This window comes from Tubulanus polymorphus, chromosome 3 (genome assembly GCF_964204645.1).
Source record: "Tubulanus polymorphus chromosome 3, tnTubPoly1.2, whole genome shotgun sequence".
NCBI classification, from domain to species: domain Eukaryota; kingdom Metazoa; phylum Nemertea; class Palaeonemertea; order Tubulaniformes; family Tubulanidae; genus Tubulanus; species Tubulanus polymorphus.
In genome coordinates, this window is record NC_134027.1 from 25,244,775 (window position 1) to 25,264,876 (window position 20,102).

Consider the following 20,102-nt stretch of genomic DNA (forward strand, 5'->3'; position numbering starts at 1 on the left):
GCGGTTGGGATTTTAAAAAGGTCATTGTGGAGTATATAAATCTAAATAACAAATTAACTTAATTGTATTTTTCTCTTTACTTATCTTTCTAAATCAAACTAGTACGCAAACCACAAAGTCAAAGCATTAGTTTAGAATGTCAGTATTTATTGCTGAATTGGTCCACCCGGCATTGATTTCATATTTGGTGCAAAACGAAGGTCGCGTGGAATCATGCCATATCCGCGCGCACGCGCACTGAAGCCGAAAACCGCCATGTTGACAACTAGTCAATGAATAATATTATTTGACAGCGGCACAAGTTTCGATGTCGTAAGACGATATTTGAGGCGCGAATGTGAAGTATTTTCGGGGTGCTGTTATGTCTGGGTTCGGAAGAGATCAGAAGTCAGATCTCGGCGGTCGAGCAACATTCTGGAAGAAAGGGAAAACAGTTCCGGGAAGGTACGTCAATAATATACAGCTAGTCTGAGTTCATAACGTTCAGAAACTCTCAATATGTTACGCGAGTAATTCAGGTATCTTGGAACTGTAGAATTCTGTTAAGGCAACAGTTAGTCTCATTTGCAAAATCCAGTATGGGATGCCACATCATGATCACGGCTGCTGGCTTGGTGCCATTTTCCAGCACAATGTTCGGGGCACAATCGAATCCCTCCACTCCACCAGTCAGTCGGTCTAGATACATTAACCTCTGCTTTTGGTCTGTGTTTAAGTTCCACGATCAGATATATTCACAAACCACAAAAGTTGGCATAAGCCCATCTGATTATTATGATGAAGGCTTACCACCAACGATAAGCGACAACATTAACAAACAAATTCCCTTCCTTCCTGCTGACCTATCACTATTATTGACATTGGTTGATTATTGTCTGTCTAACCTTCCCCTCTGTGCGACATTTCGATTCAAACCTAAGTCAATTAATTTTTGATCTAATTTTAATATGCATCCAATTTGTTCAGTAAGGATTTTGCATTTAGAAATGCCTCGTACCGCCTCTAAGGTATAATAAATTGGATCAGTTAATAGTGTAAAATGTTCTTTATTTGCAGTATTAAACCGGTTTATGGAGCTCAACATCCTCCAATTCAAGAAAAAATCGGCAGGTAAACAGGACAATTCACCAATTTAAACGTTCAATTATGACAATTATGTGTCTTAAACTATTTACACATTTATATTGCACATCATACTTCCATAAATAGAATTATGTTAAAATGTGTTTTAGTGACGCAGCAAAAAAAAAATGATACGCCTAAAACCTTGGGTCAACAAGTGAATAAATACAAATCCTTTACAGCACTAATAGGGGCCCTATGACCCCTTGATTTTTGTCTAGCATATTATGTATGTGTTTAAGGTTAGCGGATTGATTATTAATTAGCTCAGGACGGGATGGGGGACTTGCCATTTCAATTTGGAATTTTTTTTCTGCGAAAATCTAAATTTTCGCTTGTTTTTATTTGCAGCGGTCCGCCGACGCCGAAGAAAGAAGACACGGCCGCGTCGCGTCTGAAAAACAAACGCGACTCGTTCCAGGATTTCGAGAACGATACGATCGACGCGTGGGACGACGGCGATGACGACGTCATGTTGATGGCGCATAAAATGTCGCTACGAGACGTTCACTCGTCGGCGATGGCCGTTCTGAATAATCATAGTCAGCAGATATTACAGAATTCATCGCAAACCGGGCGCGTCGGCGTCCGCGGAGGTAGTAAGACTGCTGTTGGTGCTGCTGGTGCTGGTGAGAAAGACGACGCGGGGGTGAACGAAAATGAAAAACCATCACATCAAAATGGTGCTGAAAATAACCAATTATCGGAACGGGGTTAGTGAGAAAAACTCTGGGGGGAAATTCTTAATGTGTTTGAAGCATTTCTAATACTTTAGGTGAAAGTTTCTCGAAGACTCTCGATAACAATGACAGATCTGAATATGACTACTTTTTGAGAGTAGTTTCAACTGTTTTTAAGAGCTCAACTTCTCCCAAAAATAACAAAATAATCGCAAAGTCGTAATAGTCTGTAGTTCATTTTCAATTAAACTACTATTTTTGATGTGAAATCACTTTCATTTCTGGTGAAATCTACTACAATATAGAGATATCAGGCAGTGTGATTTGCTTAAACGATTTCAGGTCTTGGAACTCTTTAAAAAGGCTCCAAAATAAAGATAGGATATACTGATGAGTCTCCTTATTGAGATGGGAGATTTGTTAAGAGGAAAAAAGCGTAAAAATGCGTTTTATTTTCAGGTATGGTGCCAGTTTCGCCTCATTCTCCAGGAGTATCGGGTCCCGGTGTCGGGGTCAGACTGAACTACGGTCTGATATTACCCAAGTCTAGTCCGATGCAATACGTCAATCTTCCCGAACTGGACAAAGAGAAGAAAAAACTCGAGAAGTTTCATTTGCTCGTCGACGCATCAACGACGGACCTCAGTAAGTTTGAAGCAAAAACGTTTGAAATCTCATTTTTCTAAACGAGAAAATTAATCTCAGGGTTCCTAGAACTCCTTGATTCCTTTAAAACTCTTTCAAAGCAGAAAATGATTTTAAACATGCATGAAACTCCTTTGATTCGAGCAAAATGTCTGAAACTCTTTTAAAATTCCTTCAATTTTATGCAATAGGCTAGTGGTTTTTAGTTGTATAGTAAACTATGCCTCAATCGGTATTGTCAGGACCAGGATTTTTTCTTATGTTGACTTATCGGTTGGTTTATTTGTGTACAGGTCAATTGAGAGAAATGAGCTGGTCTGGAATTCCGAAATCAGTCCGGCCTATCACGTGGAAACTTTTATCAGTAAGTTCTCTTACAATATTATCAAACTAGAGTTGGGTTGCTGGCCTAGTAGTAGTAATGTGATTTTGTGTCAAAAGTAAGCTTTCGAAAGTCAAATAATGGGTTTTTTCAGATCAGGGAATTCCAGATTTATCCCTTCAGGAAAATTTAGGGAATTTGAATTCTTGATATCTTGTTTTTCTTGCTGGGGACGAGTGGAACAAGGAACCTCTTGATATTTTATTTAAGAAAAAGCCCCCACTGAGGATATCTCATAACTTAATCAGTGAATTTTCGGTGGATGGTCAGGGAAATAAAGAATTTTGGGTTCCCTATTTGTAAGAGCCCTCAAGTTATACCTTAATTAGCTTTTCCATATATAAGCACATTTAACCCATAACTTATTTGAAAATAGATTTGTAATGGATGCCTTGTTGTAGGGTTATCTACCGCCGAGTTTCGAACGGAGACAGCCGACATTGGAGCGTAAACGTAACGAGTATTTCAGTTTCGTCGAGCAGTATTACGACACTCGACATCAGGAGATACACGAAGGAACCTACAGACAGGTAATTACTCAAATATTCCCAGTCGACACGTATGCATTTTTCAATATGATATGATTTTGATATTGCGCAGAGTGGCCACTCAGCTGGACATCAGCCGGGGAATTTATTCATTGAAATGGTCTGGGAATCTTGTTGAAAAGCTATAGTCTATGTTTTCCGTACATATATGACTGTGTTAATTGATTTGATTCTTATTGGGTTAAGTCAGGGAAGAACTTAGATGAAAAGTGTTTAGAAAAAGATATAAGTGTCCACCTTGTGATACACATTCTGTCAATGGGGTACCGGCAACACTACTGCGGCAAGTGAAATTCCATCCGAATTCACCAGGTGTCGCTTATGTTCAGTACAAGCTGGATTTCTTCTTTAACTAGATTAAAATCTGATGATTCTATTTTACGAAAATATTTTGAAAATGATCGAGCCACATACGAGGTCTGAAGATTTTAATCCAAGTTGATCGTGGTTTGCCGTTGAGATCAAAGTCAATAATGAAAATGAACTGATTTTGATCAAGTACGTCTGATGTGGCGCCATCTATAATGGGATAAGCGATGTGCCGGTACCCTATTCAATCGTTTATTTTTTTCGAATGATCTTACATGTTCTTTTTTATTCGATTGAACGACGAGCGGATCATTTTAGAAAATTGAAAAAGATTTTCCTCGACAGATTTGATGCGTGTCGTGTATGTGTGATCTATCAAACACATGTTACTGTCAGAAAAACTGCACTAATTCTCGACATTACGACTGAGTATAGATATTTGTGTTAACCCTTTGGCACCCGCACCCTAAAATCAGCGGTCATTTTACACATGTACATGTACCTTAAGACAGTTCAAGTATTAGCTGAGGAGACTATTTGGCCCGAGTCATATTTGGTCCATCATTTATTCGCAATCGTGAAAAGATTACACAACCTCCCGCCTGACGACCATTTTCAAAATACATAACTGAGCATTTTGTTGTGGGGTCTTAAGTATCGTGATTAAAAAGGACTTTCCAGCACTCGGTAGTCGGTGCTGAAGGGTTATATTTATTTCTAGAAATTGACAATAATTTTCAATATTAAGTAACCATGAACAATGTATTCATAAATTATATCCACTATTTCTATTCCCATAAAGGACTCGCAGGTAATGATATTCTATCATCCATACGTTTCAAATCTACCCCCGTAGAAATTATCTATACAACCATAAAAAAAACCAGGTTTTTGTGGGCAGTTTTTTTTTTTGTAATTGTAAGTACCACATTGTGCGCTAACTAAGTAGCACGTGTGCATGCCTGCGTCATTGTGCTATTATTGTGAATTGAATAAATCGCGAGGAAATACGTAGCGTATTTTCGTCCGGGAAACACGTGTGATATTTTTCAAAAATGAAATCTCAATTGAGCAAAAATCTAATATCGTATTTGGTCCCAATTTGAATCTTGTTCTTTAATACATACCGTAATGGTCGCAATTTTTAAGTATCTTGAAAATGAAATTGAAAGCTCGCTGAAATTGAAAGTCTGAATTCACTATTTCGTTGTAACTGTTTTAGCACGCAGGCAATGTTAATGAACTAATGTGTTAATGATTGAATGATGATGTTGTGTTGTGGTTTGGTTGTTGACGGGTGCCGTGGATCTATGTATGTAAAGTATCGCCCTGGCTCAACAGTTCACCGGTCAAAACGTTATCTCCACACTTTCGATACCCGCGTCTGGTTAATACTAGAATTTCTGAAAAACTTTCTGCCTGCACTGAAAACTAAATTTAAATCTTATTTTCAACATTTATTTTGCAAAAAATGAGTTGATTACTTTGGACCCAGTTCTACCGTGATTAAGACGCAATGCTAAAACTGGGCTCGAAGTCTAAGCCATGACTATGCATCAGGCCCCTGGACCTAGTTGCACATAAGATTTAAGACAAGTCTAAGACTATCTAAGTTTAGTAGACATATATCTTACAAAAGTCTTAAGATCTAAGACCACATTTTGACTTATGGTAAGTCAACAAGACCCTGGACTTGCATTTAGAGTCTGAGATACGGAATTGAGCCTCGGTGTCACTTTCTACGTAGGTGCATGTTGTCGGGAGTCAGTAATAAATTGTTGTGAAGTTGATTGTTGGTATAGGATGCTGCTGCTGCTGCTGCTGCTGCTGCCGCTAATGGTCGATGTGTTCATTGTTTACAAATATTTTCTATAGAAGGATATGTGATCCCTGTCATATTGATTTTTTTCTGAATCTGATCCAGAGATATGTAGTGGAGTATAAGTCGTGTGCTGGATATACCCCAGTTAATACCATAATGTCATCGGACGACATCAATAACTAGGATCACTGAACTGAAGTGAAATCCAAGCAAAAATATTTTCCGAAGCAATTTAGGCTGTGATCTTTGCGTTGGACACAAAGTTTTCATTTCAAGAGTTTTTCGAAGTTGTTGGTTTCCTCGACTTATCAATTCATATATTCAATTGAAGACGAACCAATTTCGACTCCAATGATCGACTATTGAAAGTCCAAATCAATCTGGTCTGCACCGGGGCTTGTGTCAAATTTGACCCGTGCCTCACTATACTTAAACCGATGCGATGAGTGAAGTGAGTTACTACCGGAACCAGTTAGTAACCCACGCGGGTCATAATTCCACACGGCCTGGTCCGATGTTTTTGGTCGGGCCAAATCGAGCGCTAAAATAGTTGTAAGATTCAGTAATGTAATCTCTCTCTAAAGAACCAAGCGTCTGCCATTGTTCATACGCGTATGTAATAGATGCTTGTCGCTGGTTGATATTAACGTGCGTTCGTCGCTTGTCGCATGGCTATTGTTTTTACAGATAGGTATCGATATACCTCGTATGAATCCCTTACTGCCCCTGTTTCAACAGAGGGTCGTTCAGGAGGTGAGTCGTCCCTCGGAAAAAAAAATGAAACACGCCACTAATAACGTTGGGGGCGGTATTAATGGCGCATGGTACCTATATACCTACCACCCTTAACTATCACTTAATCATATAGGCTATAGTTACTATGATGTGGATCGCAAACTCTTCTATGGAAAAAGTGCATGTTTTCGGCGTGTCTGGTGGCACTTGGTATAAACTTTCTTCTCTATCTTACAGCTACAGTTGTTTCCCTACCATTTGAGGGATCGGTCTCTCAGCCTTTACAACCCTATATCGATATGGTTCTTTTCATCATGTAGAAAAGACTAGGACCCATTTAGGGTGGTTAAGGCCTAGATTTTTAAGACCAGTCTAAATGTAATGTAGTTCTACAATTGGGTCCTAATATTTGAAATGATTCATAATCGTGGACTTAGATTGCAACTGTATAACAAGGTCATGGTGCATTATAAAGACCAAGTCTTCATGGCTTCACTTTTGGCTGCCCAATTTAACCGGTCTTTAGAATATTGGTCCATTCAAGGCTCCGTATTAGGCTACCACTTGTTTCATGAAACATACTTTTCAAATAACAAAAATGTGGTTGAAAGATAGGAAGAGATTTTATGATTTATATATTTGTGTACGACTGTAACTATGTCGGTTAATGGTGGTGTCTACAGCTCGAGTTTGACAATTGTTGATGTATAAATTTCACTGCTTTCCGGAGTGAAATTTCGCTCACAACTGCCGTCAAACCGAGTTATGGAATATGAAAAACTTCTCAAACGGAATACTGTTCCACAGTGCTGATGGAAGTTGAGTTAACTAACTCACTGTGGAACTGGATACTGTTCCACAGTGCTGAGTGAAGTTGAGTTAACTAACTCACTGTGGAACTGGATACTGTTCCACAGTTCTGAGTGAAGTTGAGTTAACTAACTCACTGTGGAACTGGATACTGTTCCACAGTGCTGATGGAAGTTGAGTTAACTAACTCACTGTGGAACTGGATACTGTTCCACAGTGCTGAGTGAAGTTGAGTTAACTAACTCACTGTGGAACTGGATACTGTTCCACAGTTCTGAGTGAAGTTGAGTTAACTAACTCACTGTGGAACTGGATACTGTTCCACAGTTCTGAGTGAAGTTGAGTTAACTAACTCACTGTGGAACTGGATACTGTTCCACAGTTCTGAGTGATGTTGAGTTAACTAACTCACTGTGGAACTGGACCCTATGGTGCTAAATTTGTTTAGGAAGTTTTTCTTGGGTTCAAGAAAATATTGAGACAAAAATGAGACTTGTTTCTGCGGCGAATTCACGTTCCAGTAATTTGATCACACTTCGTAGAAAATAGTGAAAATACTCGCGGCAGTAACAATGAAAAAACATGGACATGCACTGTTTGGTGTATTGACAAGCAAAGTCATCATCATTTTCAAGTATTACAGCAATTGAAATTAACCGTAATTTTAGATCCCCCGAAATCTGGATCATTTGAATTTGATTTATTAGTGTATAGTCTATGAAACGAGCCTTGCGACAGATGTGTGATGAAATTACTGATACAATTCATGTAAATAAGGCTTTATTCGTACGTACCATATATATATATATATAATATTTTAATCGGCACTTCGTGTCGTGTCATTTGATTGTCTCTTTATATTCGTATGTGCGTATCTGGTAAACAGGGTTTTATGCGGTAACCGGCACGTATCTGCCTTTGGTGTATTTTGTAGATTCAGAAAGACCTGTGCAGAATGACTTTGCTCACAAATAGACCCAAAGCCAGTGAGGTGAGTGATGACTGGACCTCGCGTACGTGCGTGTGCTGTTCTCCTCTTCAAGTCTGCGCTCCGTCTCGACTACCTTTCTTCCTCCCAAAACCCTTATTTCTTCCTCATTCAGTCCTTTCATAACTTTCCAAAACCCATATTGAGGACCAGGTAAGAAAGACTTCTTTAACCCTCTAAGTGCCGCCTGTCTAATGGCATTTATAGGGTTAACAGTAATTCACTGTCAAAGGAAATAATTCCGAATTGTTGGCCGAAAAAGGGGCAAGCTATCTCTACCTGTCCCGCATACAAGTACTAACAGCTCCTGCAGCCTCCTCGTGCTGGGTCCGTGTGCAACATGAAATAGTGAGATGTAATCACAGTTCTATTTGAACTGCTGTTACAGTATTTGAACTGTGAATCCCACTTCGAGTAGAGCCATCTCTATAATTACGGCAGTAACGCAATATTGACATAACACTTCCCGCACTCCACTCCGCCGTAGCTGGTTAGATACATTTGATATTACATCGAACAACAGCCAAGGTTTATAATTATTCAGAATCGATGATTTCTGTATCAGAATCTATTCGTGGAAACGGATGATATACCGGGTCCAGTTGCAGAGTCGAGGCTTGGATCGAAGACCAGTCTTTTACCAAATTAGTCTTATACCAGCTTAGTTGGAAAAACCAATCTAACAATATCTCAGTCAAATCATAAGATTTGAGAAACAAATTTTGGGCGCGAGTCGTGACTGTGCAGCTGAGCCCAGGATAGAAGTGGAAGTTGTACTGGTCAAATGATACCTAGATAAGATAACAGTGTGTGTAATTTTTGCCCCAGTATTTCAATAGAATGAAATGCCTGATTATAATTGATGATAATTGACATTCTGGGCAATAGGTGGCAGGTATACAATTTTTTCGCACCTACCATCAACTCGGCGGCTATTAGATGGCAAATTAGCTCTAGTTATTACGTAATAAAAAAAAGTAACGCGTTTTCTCTTGATTTTTTGCGACAGATTTTTGAACGGATCTTGTATATATGGGCGATACGCCATCCGGCTAGTGGTTACGTGCAAGGAATGAATGATCTGGTCACACCTTTCTTTATTGTCTTTCTTACCGAATTTATAGATAATGGTGAGTACATCCAACTCTCGCGTAAATATAACCTGTTGCCAATTTAGGGTCCCGACGAGTCCTTCGTTCCGTAAAAACTCCTTAACGATAAGTACTTTTCAAGAACATTTGAGCTAGAATTGTTTGTGAAACTCGGCGCGGAATGTCTTGGCTCTAAAACTGCGGCCCAGGACTGGATTCAGAATTGATGATCTCGGTGTTGTTATTGTAGATGTGGAATCAGATAATTGTGATCTGAGTCAATTACCTCAGGAACAGTTGAACGTCATCGAGGCCGACTGTTACTGGTGTTTATCTAAACTGCTGGACGGAATACAAGACAATTATACATTTGCTCAACCCGGTATTCAAGTGAAAGTCAACGCCTTGAAAGAACTGGTTAAACGCATCGATTGTAAGTAACTCTCGATCACTTCGCCCGTCAGTAACTAGGTGTTCAAACTTAATCATCAGGGGCCAGTTAATCAAAAGTTGGTTCGAGTTAACCGGTGGATAGTTGGCATGGTGACAATTGAAAGTTCATTGTTGTGTTGGTATTTATCCACCGGTTATCTTTAACCAACCTTTGAGCAACTGGGTCCCAGCTGTAGAACTGGCGCCTGGGGCCAGTTGCGCAGTCATGACTTAAGTTCATAAGTGGTCTTAAATCTTAAGACCAGTCTTTTAAGTTGTTAGATTGTCTATAGAACTACGTTGGTCTTAGACTGGTCTTAAGTCTAAGCCATGACTATGCAACCAGCCCCAGTTTTCACTGTCTGAAGTGACTTACAGCTTGCATTGCTAGGTTTCCTTTGCTTTGCCCCCCCCCCCGGCAGTTGCGCGATCGTGTTTGACGTTCACGTTTTTGCTATCGTTTTCTAGTGAGTTTACACCAACACTTGGAGGAACAATCTGTAGAATATCTTCAGTTCGCGTTTCGATGGATGAATAATCTGCTGATGAGAGAAATTCCGTTGAGATGCACGATTCGACTCTGGGATACATATTTAGTATGTATTCACTTACGTATAATTCACATCATAAGTCATAAGTTATCTTTAACTTCACCAAGTCGTCCAGCGTTTTATTTTACAAAATCTCCTTATTATAAATCATTTCGTAGATAAGATGGACTTTAAGTAGCTAGATAAACTGGAACTTCGTTAAAACGATTATATAGAGGTCTTACTTTGACTGCGCCATATCGGCGGTCAATCCCCAGGTCCCAGTTTTATAGACTGGTATCAACTTTAACCCAGTGGCTAATTCAATTCAAAATTGAGTTAGCCTCCGGATTTAAGTTAACTGCCAGTCTGTATAACTGACCCCTGGTTATCTTCGGTTGTTTATGGCAAGTTGCCAGCAACGGTTTGCAAACAAACTACGTGTCAAGTGTGAGACCTTTATACGAATACGTGTATTCCACTTGAATGAATTATTAAACCTGTCAGTCCAACAGTCAAAACATTTTTCTCAGTGATTTTGTTTTCGATTGTTTTCAGTCTGAAATTGATGGATTCGCGTTCTTCCATTTGTACGTGTGTGCTGCTTTTCTAGTCAAGTTTTCTAAGGATCTGCAACGGGAAAGAGATTTCCAGGTTCGTCGTCGCGAGTCTCCGCCTTCTACCCTTCTATCTATGTTTTAGATTTTGATTATATCGGCTGTTTGTCTCGTTTCAGGGTTTGATGATCATGCTACAGAATTTACCGACATATCACTGGGGAGATGAGGAGATCGGACTTTTATTGGCGGAAGCTTACAAACTGAAATTCATGTTCGCCGACGCGCCCAATCATTTAAACCCGGGCAGGTGATCGCGGGCTAGTGATTGCTAGGACATCGTGCAAGCGATTGCAGGCTAGTGATCGCTAGGACATTGAGCAGGTGATCATAGGCTAGTGATGTAATCATGGGCTAGTGATTGCTAGGACATTCTGCAAGTGATTGTGGGCTAGTAAAGAATGGGCGTGTGTTTGAATAGTGAGTGTTTTCGTAGATGCCGGTTTAAAAACAGTTGATGTAAGGTGCGAATAATGTTGATATATACCGGTACAACATTTCATCTGTGTCAAAACCATCGGGGTAAAAATTGAAAAAAAGCACGACACTTCAGCATGGCTTAATATATCATGATCAAGTGCTTCATGTGTTTTAATAATCTCAACAACTTACTAGAAATATTGTTCTAAATGTTATTTTCTGCGCGTAATTTATCCGACTGGATTCGGTATTATTCAGGACACGGTTCACAGTTGAAGAAATTTGACTGCTGAGTTTTTCAAACGTAACTCTCAACCGTCGAACTGGGGTCCTACGATTAACTTATCGATAAACCAGATGAATTTCATCGGTCTGAAATGATCCGGATGAAGAAGGATTTAATAATTGAAATTGTGAGACGAGAAGATACACAATATCCGTGTACGATGATAACGAGAGAAATCCCACAATAACGAAGCCAAAACGAGAAACGTGAATAGAAGATTTTATATATTTGTTGATGATTTATGATGATTTATTGATGATGGCTAATAGTCTTTAGCCGAAACGTTGCGCAAATATATATACTCTTCTATGCAAGTTTTGGCTGAATTTATTGTGGGATTTATCTCAAAATCGAAATTGTATTTAGTCCAAAGGTCCTCCCTAGAAAGTGCCTCAGTAGCTTAGGGGGATAAAGGCATCATGCTGTTACATTCTGCACTATCAAGTCCTGGGTGGCTAGCTGGTTAAGTCCTGCTGGCTGCTAACAACGACAGCCTTTGAAGGTCTGAATGATGTAAAACAAGATATACATAAACAAAATGATACTGTTTGTCAAAATATTGTTTGTCCACACTATGATGTACTGTGTGGTCTATTGATGAATTCAGTAAAATTGGTGCTTAGTTGGTTTAGATTTTTCTTTTCATGTTGAACTCAGCTACAGTAAACCTTGCCTAATTCGGACTAACTCCGGTAAAATTGGTCCGAGGTAAGCGAAGTCCGAGTTAACGATTGGGAAATTGGAGTTGGTCATGTCTGAGTAAGGCAAGGTTTACTGTAGAATGGGCTCAACTGCACATGCGCTCCTTGGAATTTGCTCCGTGCATCCTCCCTCGAAGAGATAAAAATCATGGTTGAATCCCATGATGCCAAATCCTGTGAGTGAAGAATGTGGCCAGAGTCTCATTATGGCATCAGGTTCAAATCCCAGCGAGTGAGCAATGTGGTAGTCTCAGGTTCGAATCCTTGCCGAGGCACAGTAATGCATGCGCGATTTTTGGTTATATTTTGGTATCGAAATCATATAATTATTCTTTATAAATTATTATTGATATTATATGCGTTTATTGGTTATCGAATATTTACATTTTAACTTGTACTTGTGTAAAGTCTATTTTCGACAGAAAAGTCCGGACCCTAGTTCCGCAGTTGTTGGCTTTAAGAAAATGTAGTTCAGTAATGTTCATATCGGCTTACTTAACCCTTTCTGTGCGTCTACATCGCAGTGCGGTGTATAAATCAGTGATAGATTTTGCTAGTACACCGCACTGCGGTGTATTGATGTAATTAGTAATTATCTCTCTTGAAAAATGGCAGCACCTGTCAAACATAGTGAAATACTAGTAACTAACGATACACTGCACCGCAGTGTAGGGTATCCTTGTTATTAAACATACTAGAGTAGAATTTTTCAAAATTTTCAAATTATCTCTAGCACTATGGGGTATTAATTAGTCGGCACTGAAAGGGTTAACCAGGTTAAAAGCCACAACTGTGGAACTGGGTCTAGCGTCTTTAGATTGTGCTCCTCCAGTAGAGAAATCATCTGCATCTTTCGCTTGTATTCTTTCTGCTTTTGGAATTTTCTGGCAATTCTTCCGACACTGCGATGGCTGGAAGACTCCGTGCACGAGGAAATGTCGACTTCATCATAAAATTTCCACTGACACCACGTTTGTTTCGTATCTTACGTCTGCCACCCATCTTTTGGAGGAGCACGAGCGAAAGTAGTCCATGATTCGATACTTTTGACCTCTCTGGGTATTTAAGTTTAATCGCTTTAAGAGTTTATATCCAGGTCAGCAGATAAATGAAAAATATATCGAATATGTTTTATTTCAAATTCTCAACAACTGTTAATATAGCGCACCTTGATATAGTATATTTGTTCAAAGCGATTCATGAGAATTGTATAATTTGCGAATACAAATGTATTCCGATATTTCAACTACCAGTGATGCGGTGGTGTTAACCGGTACCAGGGCCCATGAAAAGGTTTTCGATCTTTTCTTCATAAGTTTTGTTTATTTTGAGTTCTGGGTCCAGTTCCTCAGTGGTCGTTTGATTTTGACTTGCTATAAGAACATCGAAAATCTAGTTACACGTTCTGAGCTAAGAATTTCACTCTACTGATGTCTGATTGAAAATTAATTACTTTAATCAAGAGTTTACTTCTGTTTTCTGATTCCATTGCCACAGATTGTTCAAAGAAAACTAAACTTGAATTATTACTAAAAAAAACTTGTATTAGGCCAAAAAAAATTGATACCTTGTTTCTCCGCTCTGCTGAGCTTAAATGTTGACCCGGCCGGCCGCCTATCTACCCTATACATTACTTTTTTTAAAATCGTGATCAATTTCACCATAACAGACCCGGCCGCTATAGAAATGAACTGTTTATAAATTTTATCATATTTTACAAAAATGACCCGGCCGCTGCGGAGAAACAAGGTATCATTTTTGTTTAGCCTTATGACTACTGTTGTGGACCTGGGTCCGGATCTAAATTTTAACTCTGAACCCTGTGGCGCTGGGTCAAAAGAGTAATATGTGAAGAAGATCTTGTTTATAGCTAATAAACTAACAGGGCATTGAGTCCTATTTTGGATATATTGAAAAATAAATGTATATTCAGAAAATGTCATTGTATTTGTCTTAGTGTCGTTGGTGGGAAAGTTTTTGATTTGAGGAGGTTAAAATGGAATAGAATGGTGTGCTAGTGGAAAAACTTAAGTATTCTCGCCGTCGTCTCTTTGTCAAATTCTCGTGTGGAGACTGAGCGCACAGAACCGCTATTGCGAACATTTTTGTGACGTAACATGACCAAACTTAGACGAGAAGATACACAATATCCGTGTATGATGATCGAGAGAAATCCCACAATAACGAAGCCAAGATTGAAAAATTCTACATCAATTGATTACATTTGAGGAGTGACGGTTAGCCATCATCATGAAAGTAAAAACTGCAAAGATTATTAAATGAATCGTAAACGGTGTCATTTAAAAGGCAGGAGGGCTTATAAACCATCCTAAACGAATCATACACTGTCACCCTACCCTGCCCCCCTCAATTTCCATAATTAATTCAACCAAACTTTGAAGACACACTGCCGTAGTTTGAACGTTTATTCGAGGAAAAAGCTGCAGAATAGAATGGAAGATCATACACGTTCGATTAAAATGCGTTGATGCCTAGGAGTTATACTGGGAGTTAGCTTTGATTATATAGCTAGCCATCGATTACTCAATAATTCATCTATTACAACAGAAATGTAAGCAGTAGTGTGACACAAAAGACAGGCGAATACCCTGCAGATCAAAGCGCTTATCGGTACGGATCGTTTTCGAGTTGCGAAATCGTGGCCGAGTCGTATTTTTAAACGAGGAACCCAAATTGTGGTCGTGGCATCACGGTGGTATCTCGATATCATTTTAGTTGACCCCGGTCTCCGGTATAGTTCATGCTCAATGCGAGCAGGAATAATCCTGCCGTGACTACTCATGCGCAGTCTATAGATTGACCAGATATGTCGGTTTTGGATTGTTCTGGTACAAACCAGTTTGGCGATGTACGACAAAAGGTCACGTTATTGTCACGCGGTGACGGCTGCGGGCTCAGTTCTGTACGCGAGAATTTTACGATGAAACATCGTGTGAAATACCTCTGGTTTTTTCCTAGGAGACTTGAGTCTTGACTTATATAGCTAGCCATCGATTACTCAATAATTGATCTCACCCCTTCTATCGACTTCATCAACTCCCAATATGCATCTTCGAAATTCACTTGTTAATGGGGATAAAATGACCAAATTCCGTTTTTAGATGTTCTAGTTCATAATAAATATTCTCATTTGATTTCCTCGGTCTACCGTAAACCTGCTATAAGTAGTAAAGGAAAAATAATGCAAGTAGGATCCAGAATGAGTGGGTTTCGTTCGACGCTAGCTCTCTGTTTACCAATGTCACTCTCGCGCCTACCTTGGATTTTCTCAAACGTAAACTTCCCTCGTTGGACTTCAATTATGATATTCCTACTGATCGTATCATTGAATTAATTGGAATTAGCGCTCAGAACCCCTTTTTCAGTTTTAATAATTCATATTTTGAACAGGTCTTTGGCATGTCCACGGGGAACCCCCTTAGCCCCATTTTAGCAAATTTATTTGATGTGTTGATGACGTTCTTGAACTTATTCCTTGCGATTTTGATATTGATTTATTTCTCTCATTCATAACTCTTTTTACCCCGATCGTTGAACTTCACATTTGAATTGGAAGTTGATGTGATCAGAGGAATCTAAATGATCCGTCCTCCACAAATCGGCCTGCATCCACCCGGACATCACACTTCTGCACATGGATCCAGCTCGCTTTAGACATTCACCGCTTTGTAATATTTTTTTTTTTGATCGTCCAGTTAACGATTGGGAAATTGGAGTTGGTCATGTCTGAGTAAGGCAAGGTTTACTGTAGAATTGGCTCAACTGCACATACGCTCCTTGGAATTTGCTCCGTGCATCCTCCCTCGAAGAGATAAAAATCATGGTTGAATCCCATGATGCCAAATCCTGTGAGTGAAGAATGTGGCCAGAGTCTCATTATGGCATCAGGTTCAAATCCCAGCGAGTGAGCAATGTGGTAGTCTCATCGAATCCTTGCCGAGGCACAGTAATGCATGCACGATTTTTGGTTATATTTTGGTATCGAAATCATATAATTATTCTTTATAAATTATTATTGATATCATACGCGTTGATTGGTTATCGAATATTTACATTTTAACTTGTACTTGTGTAAAGTCTATTTTCGACAGAAAAGTCCGGACCCTAGTTCCGCAGTTGTTGGCTTTAAGAAAATGTAGTTCAGTAATGTTCATATCGGCTTACTTAACCCTTTCAGTGCGTCTACATCGCAGTGCGGTGTATAAATCAGTGATAGATTTTGCTAGTACACAGCACTGCGGTGTATTGATGTAATTAGTAGTTATCTCTCTTGAAAAATGGCAGCACCTGTCAAACATAGTGAAATACTAGTAACTAACGATACACTGCACCGCAGTGTAGGGTATCCTTGTTATTAAACATACTAGAGTAGAATTTTTCAAAATTTTCAAATTATCTCTAGCACTATAGGGTATTAATTAGTCAGCACTGAAAGGGTTAACCAGGTTAAAAGCCACAACTGTGGAACTGGGTCTAGCGTCTTTAGATTGTGCTCCTCCAGTAGAGAAATCATCTGCTTCTTTCGCTTGTATTCTTTCTGCTTTTGGAATTTTCTGGCAATTCTTCCGACACTGCGATGGCTGGAAGACTCTGTGCACGAGGAAATGTCGACTTCATCATAAAATTTCCACTGACACCACCTTTGATTCATATCTTGCGTCTGCCACCCTTCTGGAGGAGCGCGAGCGAAAGTAGTCCATGATTCGATACTTTTGACCTCTCTAGGTATTTAAGTTTAATCGCTTTAAGAGTTTATATCCAGGTCAGCAGATAATTGAAAAATATATCGAATATGTTTTATTTCAAATTCTCAACAACTGTTAATAAAGCGCACCTTGATATAGTATATTTGTTCAAAGCGATTCATGAGAATTGTATAATTTGCGAATACAAATGTATTCCGATATTTCAACTACCAGTGATGCGGTGGTGTTAACCGGTACCAGGGCCCATGAAAAGGTTTTCGATCTTTTCTTCATAAGTTTTGTTTATTTTGAGTTCTGGGTCCAGTTCCTCAGTGGTCGTTTGATTTTGACTTGCTATAAGAACATCGAAAATCTAGTTACACGTTCTGAGCTTAGAATTTCACTCTACTGATGTCTTATTGAAAATTAATTACTTTAATCAAGAGTTTACTTTTGTTTTCTGATTCCATTGCCACAGATCGTTCAAAGAAAACTAAACTTGAATTATTACTAAAAAAAACTTGTATTATGACTACTGTTGTGGACCTGGGTCCGGATCTAAATTTTAACTCTGAACCCTGTGGCGCTGGGTCAAAAGAGTAATATGTGAAGAAGATCTTGTTTATAGCTAATAAACTAACAGGGCATTGAGTCCTATTTTGGATATATTGAAAAATAAATGTATATTCAGAAAATGTCATTGTATTTGTTTTAGTGTCGTTGGTGGGAAAGTTTTTGATTTGAGGAGGTTAAAATGGAATAGAATGGTGTGCTAGTGGAAAAACTTAAGTATTCTCGCCGTCGTCTCTTTGTCAAATTCTCGTGTGGAGACTGAGCGCACAGAACCGCTATTGCGAACATTTTTGTGACGTAACATGACCAAACTTAGACGAGAAGATACACAATATCCGTGTATGATGATCGAGAGAAATCCCACAATAACGAAGCCAAGATTGAAAAATTCTACATCAATTGATTACATTTGAGGAGTGACGGTTAGCCATCCTCATGAAAGTTAAAACTGCAAAGATTATTAAATGAATCGTAAACGGTGTCATTTAAAAGGCAGGAGGGCTTATAAACCATCCTAAACGAATCATACACTGTCACCCTACCCTGCCCCCCTCAATTTCCATAATTAATTCAACCAAACTTTGAAGACACACTGCCGTAGTTTGAACGTTTATTCGAGGAAAAAGCTGCAGAATAGAATGGATGATCATACACGTTCGATTAAAATGCGTTGATGCCTAGGTTTGATACTGGGAGTCGGCTTTGATTATATAGCTAGCCATCGATTACTCAATAATTCATTTATTACAACAGAAATATAAGCAGTAGTGTGACACAAAAGACAGGCGAATACCCTGCAGATCAAAGCGCTTATCGGTACGGATCGTTTTCGAGTTGCGAAATCGTGGCCGAGTCGTATTTTTAAACGAGGAACCCAAATTGTGGTCGTGGCATCACGGTGGTATCTCGATATCATTTTAGTTGACCCCGGTCTTCGATAATTCATGCTCAATGCGAGCAGGAATAATCCTGCCGTGACTACTCATGCGCAATCTACAGATTGACCAGATATGTCGCTTTTGGATTGTTCTGGTACAAACCAGTTTGGCGATGTACGACAAAAGGTCACGTTATTGTCACGCGGTGACGGCTGCGGGCTCAGTTCTGTACGCGAGAATTTTACGATGAAACATCGTGTGAAATACCTCTGGTTTTTTCCTAGGAGACTTGAGTCTTGACTTATATAGCTAGCCATCGATTAGTCGATAATTGATCTCACCCCTTCTATCGACTTCATCAACTCCCAATATCCATCTTCGAAATTCACTTGTTAATGGGGATAAAATGACCAAATTCCGTTTTTAGATGTTCTAGTTCACAATAAATATTCTCATTTGATTTCCTCGGTCTACCGTAAACCTGCTATAAGTAGTAAAGGAAAAATAATGCAAGTAGGATCCAGAATGAGTGGGTTTCGTTCGACGCTAGCTCTCTGTTTACAAATGTCCCTCTCGCGCCTACCTTGGATTTTCTCAAACGTAAACTTCCCTCGTTGGACTTCAATTATGATATTCCTACTGATCGTATCATTGAATTAATTAAAATTAGCGCTCAGAACTCCTTTTTCAGTTTTAATAATTCATATTTTGAACAGGTCTTTGGCATGTCCACGGCGAACCCCCTTAGCCCCATTTTAGCAAATTTATTTGATGTGTTGATGACGTTCTTGAACTTATTCCTTGCGATTTTGATATCGATTTATTTCTCTCATTCATTAACTCTTTTCCCCCCCGATCGTTGAACTTCACATTTGAATTGCAAGTCGATGTTATCAGAGGAATATAAATGATCCGTCCTCCTCAAATCGGCCTGCATCCACCCGGACATCACACTTCTGCACATGGATCCAGCTCGCTTTAGACATTCACCGCTTTGTAATATTTTTTTTTGATCGTCCACGCTTTACATGTGTTCAACACATTTCCCAAAACTGATCGTCCGCAATCGGTGGTAATAGGCTGTAGATTGTAGAAATTCTAAAATCAATACCGTAAAAATATCTCTAGAAATCAAGATGATGAAAACTCCTTAGAGAAAACCAATACACATTTAATTTTTGATTGATGCAATTCTATTTGAAATCCAGATTTTAGTTAAATGATTGAAGTTAAAAGGTAGCCGTTAAAGATAGTTGTTTGAAGTCTGTATTTTTTCTCTTAGTCACACATTTCAGGAGGAAATTCGCTGAAATAACAAAACAATCACAATATATGTATTTGTTTAAGTTAAAACATATGGTAGAAATATATAGCGATTCATCGGTTCTTGAATTGTACAAATCCACGAAATTAAACGAGACATTTGAAAAAAGTTTGAGGTTTATATAGCTTGGTATCAAAAGTTTTGCCTGTGCATTAAACTGAAGTAAATTTATTTGAGATATTATGAAAGCGAGGCCGGACAACGGGCCAGTTCGCCATGATTGATTGATTCCGGGCCGTCTCCAATTTCATTCTTTTATCGATCATCGGGAGGTCTCTGGACTCTCCATTCCGCCGGCCGGCGAGGTTGTATAGTTGCGGAGTGGAGCCGTGCGACCAAAAAGAAGATACACGTTCAGGATAGCATTAACAGGCAACCAGTCTAGGCACAGGATAGCATTAACAGGCAACCAGTCTAGGCTCAGCAACCAGTCTATTACGCGATAGAACAGTCGTGCTCAGTCCGATTGTGCTCTTTTTTCCCCGAAATCTCCGGATATCAAT

General features: G+C 39.2%; 1 protein-coding gene across 3 annotated transcripts; it reads left to right on the forward strand.

The window, feature by feature from the left end:
• Positions 1–250: 250 nt before the first annotated feature.
• Positions 251–14,000, forward strand: LOC141901717 (TBC1 domain family member 22B-like). 3 transcript variants are annotated; one of them, XR_012618857.1, is made up of 14 exons: positions 251–444; positions 1,057–1,110; positions 1,474–1,835; positions 2,262–2,447; positions 2,741–2,811; positions 3,231–3,359; positions 6,196–6,261; positions 7,988–8,044; positions 9,051–9,171; positions 9,383–9,565; positions 10,033–10,160; positions 10,653–10,748; positions 10,831–11,131; positions 11,390–14,000. XR_012618857.1 is itself a non-coding variant. In XM_074789146.1 (13 exons), exons 1-13 carry the CDS (start codon positions 362–364, stop codon positions 10,963–10,965), a joined length of 1,671 nt encoding a protein of 556 aa, XP_074645247.1. In that variant the 5' UTR covers positions 251–361; the 3' UTR covers positions 10,966–14,000. The 3 variants fall into 3 exon arrangements, 2 of the variants coding, with proteins under 2 accessions (XP_074645247.1, XP_074645248.1); XM_074789146.1 differs by having other exon boundaries at positions 10,831–14,000; XM_074789147.1 differs by lacking the exon at positions 6,196–6,261 and having other exon boundaries at positions 10,831–14,000.
• Positions 14,001–20,102: the final 6,102 nt, after the last annotated feature.